Here is a 13,241-nt window from a genome sequence, read left to right on the forward strand (position 1 = left end):
TTTGTACCAAGTGGTTGTTTGCGTTACAGCGCCATTGCTTTTATTTTGAAGGATATGATCTGATGCATGTGCCACACATCCCTTCTGACTTTGACGCCCGTGGGTCTGAGAACAGTGGCGTGTCAGGTTACAGGCGTGGCGCAGTTTGATTCTGATCGTTTCGTAATTCATCATCGCTAAGCAGGAAGTGCAGCCATGGCGCAGGGACTGAGAGAAAGATTTGAAAATTTTCTCCATGAAAAGAATCTGATGACAGATGTCCTGGCAAAGGTGGAAACAAAAATCGGAGTAAGCAGGACCTACATTGCTCTCGGTGAGTGTTGACGGGTGGAAAGAGAGGCAGAGGCTGTCCGCATCACTGAGGGACGCATAGATAAAAGAAATAAAAGCCCGATGGACAGACTCACGTTTAGCTGCAGTTTCCTTTAGCCATAAGCTAACAAAAGAAATTGTGTTTATTTTACATCACCAGCTCTATACTATAAAAGTAGTCTCCATAATGTAGTTACTGGTTGTAACATAGGTATATAGGTATGATCCGGTTAATGTATTCGTGGGAAGAAAATCTTGACAAATGTGTGGTGTGATTTGTTTCAGCTGTCATCGGTGTAATCGCAGTTTACTTGGTCATTGGATACGGAGCCTCCCTGCTATGTAACCTCATCGGGTTTCTGTATCCAGCCTACATATCGTAAGTATATGTTATTCTCAGAACACTTGGAAATGGCCTTAATCGCCTAAACACGGTGTTATTCGCTCCTGTTGTTGTGCTTTCAAGTCACTGAATCTATAAAAAAGCCTGTGTTCATGTCAGCGCTAACCTTTAATCGAGATGACCACACCTGTGAGATTTATTTAGGGTATTGTAGCGCTTAAGCTCCAAATGGATATAGGTGTGTAGGCTTACTTAATATTTAAGCTTCTTTTTTGTGCAAAGTTTTTAATTTTTGAGTGCGTTTGCCCTCCACCAGTCTTTAATTATCATTTTCCTCAAACAAACAATGACAATAAAATATATAAAATAAGCACCTACAAAAATGTTAGTGGTAAGAAAAAGAACAATTTAAACATAAAAAAAATCACAAAGGGAGAACAATATAATATCCACAACTGCACCAAAGAGTAAAACAGTGAACTGTGGATTATTGAACATTAGGTCTTTGTCTTCTAAGTCCCTATTAGTAAACGAATGATTCATTGATGGCATTTAATTTATTTATACTCAACCCTTATCTCAAAATGTAAAAGAACCAACCTAACCTGTTAATTACACTCTAGATCTGGCATAGAAACTGAACATTTACCAGTATTACCAGAAAATCCAGTTTTGTCTGATCATTTCCTAATAACATTTCAATTTACAATAATGCATTACACAGCAGTGGGGAGTGGATTTCATCACAGTAGGTGTTTCTCTAAAGGTGTTGTAACGAAGTTTAAGGATTTAAATTATCCACTGTTCTCGTCTTCAATGCCATGTGCCAACATAGCGCAGAGTAGCTACCTGAACTCTACTCCCACAGAGGTTGATTTTCTTGTTAATAATTTTACATCTTCACTGGGTACGACTCTAGATACTGTAGCTCCTCTAATAAAGAAATTCCACAATCACAAGTACATCTGCTGTGATGCTTAGACCTCTGATGAAGTCTCACAAGTGTCAGCTTTGTTTTTATAGCCCACATAGATATAAAAATATGGATATGTTCTGATAAATGATCAGAATATAATATTTCTGACAATCAACAGATTATTGACAACTAATATCTATTTTTAAAATTTTCTATATCGTGTCTTGTGATTATGCAGTCAAAGCAACATCACCACATGACCCCTGAGCCTGAATGTAGGGAATAAAACACGCAACTTTATGGGAAAATGCTGAAAGCCTGCACATCTCAGATAAAACGCTATAGTAATTTTAAGGGCAAAAATCTTATATAGCTCTATCATCAGTGTAATTACAGTGGATTCTTTTGTCACACATAAGGTGACAAACAGATTTCCAACCCTCAGCGAAGGCCAGCAGCTTCCAGCCCCCAAATCACTGCATGTGCCCAGCTGTGATATTGACACAGTACTTGGTTCTCTTTGGAGGAATCGTTAAAAGTATTTAGGACATTTTGAATAGATCCCCAACAACACTGGCTGAAAAGAAGCCTGGAACAATCAGTTTCCACTGTGTTTTACAGATGGCTCTCTGTTGTAACCCTTTGCTCACCTTCTCCATACAAATTCAGGACACTTGAAAGACCTAGGGAGCACTTTAAAGAAATAAGAGCATTACAGTGAAAGTCTGGCCTCTCCTATGCAAAATTTAAAGAAATGGGTGGCCTAGCTTTAAAGAAATGTAAAGGATAAATCAAAATATTAAGTTTTACAGAAAAAAAGTAGGTGCTGCTCATAACTCAATCAGAAGTCTGAACAAGTAAAAACCTAGCAAAAAAAAAGATAACTTACACACCTGATTTTGGATTTATGTGGACGTTTGTATGGAAGAATTTTTTTTTAATTTAATTTTCTTTTAAATGGTACCTGTTTATTCGATTAGATTGAAATATATTTATCCATGTATTTTCTGTAAATAATTACAGATGGCTAGAAATAGCTGAATGTTAAACAAGCCAATTTGCTGCCTGTACAGAAATATAATACTTCTATCTTTCTGCACCACCTACTTTGGCTTTGTCAACCTTTAATTTAGTGCACTCCACCAAATAGTATGAGTTATCTGGCTGCAATTTACCAAATTATAGCTACCAAAAACTTTACTTCTCTCTTTTAGGAAGTAGTAACACTGATTATGAATACTGACCATTTTCTAATTTGTGCTGTTATTTAAGGAAATTATAAGGAGATGTTAGCTAGTTAGCCCTTAATTAGCCCCTGGCTTCTAGCTTTTTGATTTAACATCTGCTAACACAGGGGAACATTGCTAGATAGATATAGATGGTCCAAGTGTTGATCTATTTTCATTTGACCCATGGAAATAATTCATCAAAACGGGGTATCAGTGATGTAAGGTTTTGCCTTTTTTTATAGGAATTCTTGCACAGAGTTACAAAAATGTTTAATGGGCTACTAATCTAAGGCAGTTGGAAAGAAAAGCGACCCGACTACTTTGAGATTCTTGAAGAAGCTTCACCTCTCATCCGAGACTCTTCAGTTCTGAAGCTTCATCAGTTCTGGGAACTGAAAGATTACCATGATCTGGATGACTGAGAACCTACACAGATTTATCATCTATTAATTGTAAACTGAACTTCATCTATAAAGTTAGTGGATTTCCCCTGTGACTTACAAAGAAAGCATTTAAATAATTTTGTCATCAAAAGTTTTAAAACAGTTCTTATCATTATGATATTATCTAGTAAAATCTCAGGGCTAATACTACATGCAGTCAGCATAGTGTCACATGTAGGCCTGCTGCCGTCACTATGAATGTTTTTCTTGTCTCAAGATTTTTGAGAAACAGCTTGATAGAAAGGGACCAGAATTGTCCTCAGCTACTGAGACTGATGTAGTATAACATTTGATACATTTTTTTAATCTTAAGATATCAGTATTTTCTCAAGTTAAAATTATGGATGTTACATTATTTGGTACAAGAGAAGAAAAGAGTGATAAAGTTAAACAATAAGCTCAGAGTGGAGCTAATAATCTGCATAGGTTTATTTGTACAAACATATGTTATCTTCACTGTAACTCCTCTGTTTATAGCAGGTTATTTTGTCCTGACATTGTAAATCTCTTATTTGAAATGACTCATCCTTTCGAAACTATACTGAAATCTCTAGAGCTAGCAGCTCTTTAAAAGTTAAGCCATTACTTGCAACATGGTTGCCTGGGTGTTTGCGTGATTATTTCTTAGTTGTGTAACAGTGTTTCTCGGCAATAAATCTTATGGTGTTGTAAATCCTGTCTATTTACCCTTAAAGAGTACTACATTTGTAAGGAAAATGCATTTGTGGGTTGAGCAGCAGAGTTAAAAAAAGTTTGGTTGGTTGATTGATTAGCTAGGATTAGAATTGGAAAAGGCTGTAGTTCAGGCTGTCTACTAATGAATACTGTGAATCCCAAATTACTACCTATGGCAGGTGACTCCTTGCAGGTGGAGCATGGTAGCTGTGCTTCATTTTAATAATTTTAAATGGCAATGAAAATGTCTAAATTAGACAAAATCTGTATCAACAGCATGATCAAAATGTTGTAGCTTCTGTTTCATCATTGTAAAGTTTTGGTGCTTTTCGATAATCGAATTTAAAAAAAACTTGTTTCAGAGTTGACCCTTTTCACATATGTGTTAAATTGATTGTAACATTAGTCTCCCATGAAAATGATGAGTATGGCTGTAATATTGGAAGGCATGGCATGGTCTGTGTGCCACGCACCATGCCATGCCTGCTAATCACGCAAATAAATCAAACCACTGCTGTAAGATTTAGGAACCCCTTATTTGTCTGATAAATTCTTAATGGTGTGTACTCTTCACACTGTTGTGATGCAGGGCTCTAGACTAACTTTTTGACATGGGCGCACCGGTGCGCCTAACTTTAAAAATTTAGGCGTACCGGCACAAAAGTTAGGCGCACTCAAATTTTTCAACCGCATCGCTTAACACCGCAGTTTTACATGTGCACTTTCTTTGGGGGGGGGGGGGGGAGTCCATACAGACAATATTCATTTCTAAATTATTAACTAACAAACTTGTGCTTAAAGTGCTTTGTCAATATTGTAGAAAATGTTAAACTTAATCATCATCTTGGCCTGATGACCTGTTTGCTGCTGCCTGCTGCTGAAAGACAGTGGGGAGAGGGGACACTTGGGCAGTGCATTTATCACAGCATATAATGTGTTTTCTGGATACACTGTGCTTTTTCAGCATTCAAAGATTGATGGCTTTGTGTCAGAGCACTGGCTATGAATTTCAGACGGATCAGGCCTTAACTTAACAAAAAAAGTTATCAATAGTTCTTTTCATCTTTTCTTATTACCCACAGCTACATCCACTTCTGTCAGGCCTAGGCTGCTCACTAGGGCTGCGTATCATCACTGATTTCTATAATCCATTCGATTCCGGTTCTCAAAGACCTGATTCGATTCAATTTAGCCTCAGACAGTCAGAAATATTATAATTCTGATCATTTATCAGTACTGATACACATGAGACTTCATCAGAATTGTGAACATCACAGCAGATGCCTTTGTGTGAAAGTAACTGAGAATAAAACACAGAAAAACATGAAGGAGATTTTTCTGGCCTGGCTTTTTATAGCAGATGACCTTAAAAATATTCTGCAATATTCTGTAATTTTGCACAATTTTAAAAAGTTTACATTTCTTCAGTATTGAACAGCAGAAACTAGGCTTTCTTGTCCGAGGTCATTTAAGTGAAAAAAAGAAAAAGACAGCGGCCGACAGCGCTGTAAACAACGGTAGACTGGTGGGTAATAAGCGAATGGATAATGTAGAAAACAGAGATTTGAGACGGGAAACTGTTCTTGAAGTACAGCGAGAGGGAGAGAGAGGGAGAGAGAGCTGTGCATGAAGTGTGATTTTTATCGTGATGGAAGCAAAACAGCAAAAGTAAGAGGGAATTCATGATGACATTGATCAAATGTGAAGCGTAGTTTGCTGCTTCTTTTGCTGCTGGCTCGGCGAATTTTGGTTGGAGAGAGACAAAACCTGCAGCTCAGAATCAGCGCAAAAAAGACGGAAACACAGCGCGGACGGTGGGCTCGGTGAGCTCCGACAGCGTGTCCGTCTACGGGCCGTCGGGTGAGAAAGCCGAGAAAGACAAAGCTGATTCTGATGCGTCGGGTCCGCTCTGTGTTTACGTCTTTGTGTGGAATCCGTTAATGAATTGATATTGCTTTATTCAAGCTACTCACCTCTCTCTTCTACCTGCACTTCCAACTGGACCACGGCCAATCAGGGAGGTCCCGCCCCTGACCATCTCTGATTGGTTTAGTCCACGATAGGGCATAATGTGTGTCTGTTGTTGACCACACGGAGAGTTGCAGAGATTTTTTTTTTTTTGTTACCCGAAAATTTTTGTTTTAGTCGCGCCACTGAAAAATTTGGTCGCACTCTAGAGCCCTGTGATGTATAAATGTATTAATTCTGTGATCACCTCACCATGCACGTCTTCACCAAATGGCCATATAGACTAAGCGAGTTAAAGTATTAATGACATATAATGGATGTGTTGGTACTACTGGAGGAAAATGAACATCCATGACCCATTGATTAACAGGCCGGTTTCTGTGTATTCAAAGTGGTATTATCTGTTCAATTTATTATTGATGCTTGAATACATCAATACATGTTTCATATTAAAAGCAGTACATGAGCCTGATCCATGTGCACATTCATGGTCCTTACAGAACAGTGCTTACAGGTATGTGTAAAAGAAGTACCAAACATGTCTTTGTTCTTCCCAGGATTAAAGCCATTGAAAGTCCCAACAAAGATGATGATACTAAGTGGCTGACCTACTGGGTGGTGTATGGAGTCTTCAGTGTGGCAGAGTTTTTTGCTGACATCTTCCTTTCCTGGTTCCCATTCTACTATATTGGAAAGGTAATCCAGTTGGTCTTTGTGCCTGTCCTTATTTATTTTAATTAGTGTTAAAACTTTTATTAATTAAAAAGAAAAAACTCAGTCAGGGTTAAATCTCACCTGTATGTGTTTGATCTTAGAGTAAACAAAGCTCCTTATTCTGGGGGTCTGTTTTACCAGCAGCCAGTAGGCCTAATGTAAAGGGGCTATGTTGGCTTTAGGGCAGCGGTCCCCAACCTTTTTTGCGCCACAGACCGGTTTGTGCCCAACAATGTTTTCACGGACCGGCCTTTAAGGTGTCGCGGATAAATACAACAAAATAAAACCAGTACCGGTACCGAAAAAAACAAGATTTATTCATAACACACGTGAAAAGACCCAGGAAAACCGAGTTAACGAAAAAAACGATAACAAAATAACGCTAAAAAACGATAAAAACCCTGAAAACCATACATTTCACACCCGAGTCTCAACTCTCGTGGCCCGGTACCAAATGACTCACGGTCCGTGGCCCAGGGACCGCTGCTTTAGGGGATGTGCAATATACAATATTTGATCATCTTCAAGCTTGCAGAGAGAGTTGGACAAAAGTCCAAAAGAAACTGCCTAAAAGACCAAGCTAAATGCCTTTGCTGTGCAGCCATTGTTTCTCCAGGCTACAGTAAACAAGCTCCTGGCACTTACATTGATAAGGCATAACATTTTGACCACTGACAGGAGAAGTAAATAACACAGAGAATCTCTTGGGAGCAAATTAAAATTTTGCCCTTAAAGTTGATCTGTTACAAGTGTAAGGATTCGAGCGAGTTTGACAAAGGCCAAATTCTGATGGCTAGACAACTATGTCAAAGTATCTACAAAACTGCAGCTCTGGTAGGATGTTCCCAGTCTGCAGTTGTCAGTGTCGATCAAAAATGGTTCAAAGACAGAACAGTAGTGAACCAGCAACAGGGTCACAAGCATCCAAGGCTCATTCATGCACGTGTAAAGGCTGGCCCATGTGGTCCAATTCAACAGATGAGTTTCTGTACCTCAAATTGCTGTTAATGCTGGTTATGATAGAAAGGTGTCAGGATACTGTGCATAGCAGTTTGTTGTTCATCGGGCTGCAGAGCCACAAACCAGTCAGGGTCATGTTGAATGTTGTCCGCTACCCAACGCACCAGTAGTAGGGATGTGAGCATCATAACTGGACCACAGAGCAATGTAAGAAGGTGGTTTGGCCTGAAAAATCATATTTTCTTTTACATCACGTGGATGGCCTAGTGTGTGTGTGTGTGTGTGTTGCTTACCTGGGGAACACCTGGCACCAGGGTGCACTATAGGAAGAAGGCAAGTCGGCAGAGACAGTATGATCCTTTGGGCAATTCCCTGCTGGGAATCCTTGAGTCCTGAAATCCATGTGAATGTTACCATGACACATATCACCTACCTAAGCGTTGTGCGAGACCGTGTGCATCCTTTAATCGAAGCGGTAGTCCCTGATGGGTGGGCCTCTTTCAGCAGGATAATGTACACTGCAACAAAGCAGAAATGGTTGGGAGCACAACAATGACTTTGAGGTGCTGACCTGGATTCAAAATTCCCCACGTCCAGTCGGGCATCTGTAGAATGTAATGTATAAACGAGCCCGATCCATGTAGGCCCCACCTCCCAACCTACAGGACTTAAAAGTCCTGTTACTAATATCTTGCTGCTAGATACAACAAAATGATTACAGGGGTCTAGTGGAGTCCATGCCTCAATGACTCGGGGCTGGTTTGGCAGCAAAAGGGGGACTAGCAATTTAGGCAGGTGGTGATAATGCCTGAAAGTTATATTATTATTATTGTGTTTAGTGCCAAATTCTATACCTGTTTTAATTTTTTGAGAGAAATTTTGTTTTCTTCCCCAGTGTGCCTTCTTGGTGTGGTGTATGGCTCCAACTCCTTCTAATGGATCGGTTCAGATATATAACCGCATCATTCGACCATTCTTCATCAAGAACGAGGCCAAGATCGATGATGTAGTGAAGAACATCAAGGACAAGGCGTCAGAAGCTGCAGACAAGTTCAAGGATGAGGGTGACTAAATCATCATAATTTTGTAGTGTTTGCTAAAAGAGCCTAACTGATATATCAGATACTATTTAAGATGCAATGAAAAATTGCCTTCAAGAGATTTAACTGTGGAGCAGCCACAGTTAAATCTCTTCTATCTTCAGCTAGCTAAGCTCGGATAAGAGGTGAAACGTCTTCAAGAAACTCAAAAAGTCTACTTGCCTTTCCTTTCAAGCTCCTTAGATATTTCTGTGAAGGTTCTCAGTCATCCAGGTCATCGTAGTCAAAGGAGTTTGCAAAGAAAAGCGTCTGGACTTCTTTAAGTTGCTTGAAGACGTTTCACCTCTCATCCGAGAAGCTTCTTCAGTTCTAAGGTCAAATGGCCGAGAGTCCCAGATTTAAACCCTGTGGGAGTGTCCCCCCAAAGAGGGACAAAGGACCCCCTGGTGATCCTCTAATCACATGAGCCAAGGTGTGAAAGCGGGTGTGGGACCTAATCAGCCAGGGTTTCGGGTGGTTTACGACACCAACTGTCTGCCATCTATAATCCAGTTTTGAGTTCCCTCCCCAGACGCCTTAATGCCCACTCACATCCTGGGCCATCTGACCTCAGGAATTCACATGACAAGGTGGGGCCAGGTTTCACAATGAGCTCACCCGAAACCCTGGCTGATTAGGTCCCACACCCGCTTTCACACCTTGGTTCATGTGATTAGAGGATCACCAGGGGGTCCTTTGTCCCTCTTTGGGGGGATATTCCCACAGGGTTTAAATCTGGGACTCTCGGCCATTTGACCTTAGAACTGAAGAAGCTTCTCGGATGAGAGGTGAAACGTCTTCAAGCAACTTAAAGAAGTCCAGACGCTTTTCTTTGCAAACTCCTTTGACTCCTTAGATATTAAACAGACTTAAACCTCCTAGCACCTGGTGCAGAGACCACTTTGTATTCATGTGAGTGTAATGCAAATAATGGTCTCCCTCTTACAAGAGGGAAGAAACATGTGTCCTGCTTCCCACATTGCCTGGATAGGCAGCTACTAAACAGTATTTCCAGTTGTGAGAGCATCCCTGAAGTGAGACAAGTTGTGTTCTAAATGTAAGAACAGCAAACCTCAGACAATACTCCAACTTGAGTTCTCTCTCTAGCTTGGGAGTAATTTTGTGAATTTGTATACATTTCAGTTATTTAAAAAAATGCTGACTGCCAATAATACAATCAGCCAAAAACAGAAAAAAGGATTGAAACATTTTCAGTGAAAAACAGAAGATTCTCACATATCATCCACTGTACCAAACGTACACAACAACAGCACAACACGGTCCAAATTCTCCTACTAGGGGTGGGCCATAATTTAAAATAGTTTCATAGTAGACATGTTTATATTTTGTAGTTGTAAATTAAAATTAAGTTGATCTTGGATTCTGTTTTGCAGGTTTCTAAAGTCAAACATCTGCAGTACCGATGTACTAAGTTTCACTGACAGTATCTTTATATTTGTTTGTGATTTGTCCACAGCTAAGAAAGCCACAGCAAACCTCATATTTGAGGAGAAGAAGAGCTCCTAAGAATGAAGTCTGTCCACAGTGCCAGCTCTGTAGCTGACTCACTGAAGAAATTTTGCCTTGAAAATGTCAGTTTTTACAGCACCCATTCAGAACACAACTGTAAGCTTCCTGCCTGTGATATTAAATGTAAAACTGTAGCAGTCAAAGCCGCTCCATGTTTTGTTTTGTTTTTCTGGAAGGCTCTCAGTTTAACTGTATGGTAGTCCTGGTATGCTTCTTGAACCAAATAAAAACTACTTTACTAAAACCATTTCCTAATGTTAATGATCGTACAACAGATTTGATGGAGATTATTCAGTTTGCTGTTGAGGAGTTGATATGACTCAGGTCTTACTGATAACTCATGTACTTTGCTGTTCTTTTGTTTTTCCTTTATCGCTGCCTAAGTAATATTTGGTGCCAGTTTGATCAGCTCACTGAAAAGATGTTAAGTTAACTAGTAAGAGACTTCAAATGGAACAAATTGTGTGTTCTATATCCCCTTAATGAAATGTTTTGAAAAAAAAAAAAGAAGGTTAAAACTATTCACTTTGGGTCTGTCCTAATATATAGTGTAAATCCAGCTGGGATGTGAGGAGGTTGAACAGGTCACCTAATAATTGGAAGGTTGTTGGTTTGATCCCTGTCTGCTCCAGCCTGTATGCCAAATATCCTTGGGCAAGATAGTAACCCCAGGTTGCTTTATACTCTGATAAAGAGCACTTATGTAGGAAACGCATAGAGGGAAAAAAGTGCTTGTATAAATGGGGGTGAATGAGGACAGGTTCTGTAAGTGCTTTAAGGTCTCAGTTAGACTAGAAAAGTGCTATATAAGAACCAGTTCATTTACTAGTGTGTTTTTAGCTGTCCCTGTACAGGGATGTAAAAATACAACAATGATAATTTTTTAATATACAATACTCACAAAAGGAACAGATTTTAATCTGTGCTCATCACAAGTACAGAAACAGCTTTAGTGAAGGTTACAAATGATTTTGTTACGGCGTTCGATACTGTTGACCAAAATATCCTATTAGAGTGAGTGCTGCAGGTATTGCAGGTACTACGCTGCAGTGGTTTCAGATCTATCTAATAGACTCCAATTTCTTCATGTAAATGGAGAGTCCTCTTCATACACTAAGGTTAATTATGGAGTTCCACGTGGTTCAGTGCTAGGACCAATTCTGTTTACATTATACATGCTTGCCTTAGGCAGTATCATCAGAAGGCATTGCGTACATTTTCACTCCTATGCAGATGACACACAGCTTTATCTATCCATGAAGCCAGAGAACACACACCAATTAGTTAAACTGCAGGAATGTTTTAAAGACTTAAAGACCTGGATGACCTCTAAATTTTCTGCTTCTAAATTTAGATAAAACAGAGGTTATTGTACTCGGCCCTGAAAATCTTAGAAATATGGTATCTAACCGGATTCTTACTCTGGATGGCATTACCTTGGCCTCCAGTAACACTGTGAGGAACCTTGGAGTCATTTTTGACCAGGATATGTCCTTCAGTGCACATATTAAACAAATATTTACGACTACTTTTTCCATTTGTTCCATATCCACGCTGAGAAACTAGTTCTCATTGTATCTTAATGACCTTATAGTACCATATCACCACATTAGAGCACTTCACTCTCACACTGCAGGTTTACTTGTTGTTCCTAGAGTATTTAAAAGTAGAATGGGAGGCAGAGCCTTCAGTTTTCAGGCCCCTCTTCAGTGGAACCAGCTTCCAGTTTGGATTCGGGAAACAGACACTATCTCTGCTTTTAAGATTAGGCTTAAAACTTTCCTTTGTGTTAAAGCATATAGTTAGAGCTGGATCAGGTTACCCTGAATCCTCCCTTAGTTATGCTGCAATAGGTTCTTTGCTCTGCTGGGGGATTCCCATGATACATTTAGTATTTCTTCTTCATTCACCCTTCTCACTCAAAATGTGTTAATAGACTCCTCTGCATTGAATCATACTTGTTATTAATCTCTGGCTCTCTTGAAAAGCATGTCTTTTATCCCATCTTCCTTCTCTCACCCCAACCGGTCGCAGCAGATGGCCGCCCCTCCCTGAGCCAGGTTCTGCTGGAAGTTTCTTCCTGTTAAAAGGGAGTTTTCCCTTCCCACTGTCGCTGAAGTGCTTGCTCATAGAGGGGTCTTATGATTGTTGTTTTTTCTCTCTGTATGTATTATTGTAAGGTCTACCTTACAATATAAAGCACCTCAAGGTGACTGCTTTTGTGATTTGGCGCTGTATAAATAAAACTGAATTGCATTAATCAGAGTGTAGCTTCAAGTCAATTAAACTTCTTGGTTATTTAGCTTGTCAGTTAAGGGGCAGAAGGGGTTGTTATTCAGTTTCAGCTGCTTTGATGTTAACAAAATTAACAATAGGTGCACTACAGGTGGAACAATGAAACGACCCCCAAAACAGGAATGGTGTTACAGGCCACTGACTTTTTACCTCTTTTCTGTTTTTCACTAGTTTTGCTTTTGTGTAGAAGTCCAGAGTCCGAGTCACTACTTGTAGCATGAGGGGATACTTGGACCCTACAGGTTACTTCGATAAGATACCAGTGTGCTTTCTGATGCATCCATCGAAGTGAATGTTAGCTAGGAAGCACTGAAAAGCATAGAAGAAAGTGCTGAATGGGTGAGTGTGGCATGTTGTATAAAGTGCTTTGAATGCTCCAGGAGAGTAGAAATGTGCTATATAAGAATCAGTCCATTTACCATAGCAATATGTGCCACTGCGATAAGGTTTGCTGAAATTAGTTACTCTAAGAGTGGTGGACTGGGCTATAGAAGGTCCTCGTATAGAATACTCGAACTGGCAGGTTCTGCAGCAGTGATAGATGTGAGAAGCTGTGGAGAACATTATGCTGCGTAACATCACTCATATTACATGACTGACCCACTGGTGGTGGGTTAGTAATGTTCTGGGGGAGAAATGAACAGACTTCTACAGGCTAGGCAATGGGACACTAACTAGATATCAGGATGAAGTCCTTGGATCCAGCGCTAGACCAACACTGGTGCAGTGGTACCTGACTTCCTCCTGGTGCACCACAATGCCCAGCCTCATGTGGCA

At 39.9% G+C, this 13,241-nt stretch overlaps 1 protein-coding gene across 1 annotated transcript; it reads left to right on the forward strand.

Moving 5' to 3' along the window:
* The first annotated feature begins 92 nt into the window (after positions 1–92).
* On the forward strand, positions 93–12,429 carry reep5 (receptor accessory protein 5). Its single transcript, XM_063477743.1, has 5 exons — positions 93–313; positions 598–691; positions 6,444–6,582; positions 8,456–8,624; positions 10,117–12,429. The coding sequence occupies exons 1-5, from the start codon at positions 196–198 to the stop codon at positions 10,164–10,166; spliced, it is 570 nt and encodes a 189-aa protein (XP_063333813.1). The 5' UTR covers positions 93–195; the 3' UTR covers positions 10,167–12,429.
* Positions 12,430–13,241: the final 812 nt, after the last annotated feature.

This window comes from Pelmatolapia mariae, linkage group LG7, assembly GCF_036321145.2.
Source record: "Pelmatolapia mariae isolate MD_Pm_ZW linkage group LG7, Pm_UMD_F_2, whole genome shotgun sequence".
Lineage (NCBI taxonomy): Eukaryota > Metazoa > Chordata > Actinopteri > Cichliformes > Cichlidae > Pelmatolapia > Pelmatolapia mariae.

Coding starts and splice junctions, on each gene's coding strand:
- reep5 (XM_063477743.1), top strand. CDS start 196: ATGGCGCAGGGACTGAGAGAAAGATTTGAAAATTTTCTCCATGAAAAG. Junction 692..6,443: donor CTGTATCCAGCCTACATATC/GTAAGTATATGT, acceptor TGTTCTTCCCAG/GATTAAAGCCATTGAAAGTC. Junction 8,625..10,116: donor AGACAAGTTCAAGGATGAGG/GTGACTAAATCA, acceptor ATTTGTCCACAG/CTAAGAAAGCCACAGCAAAC.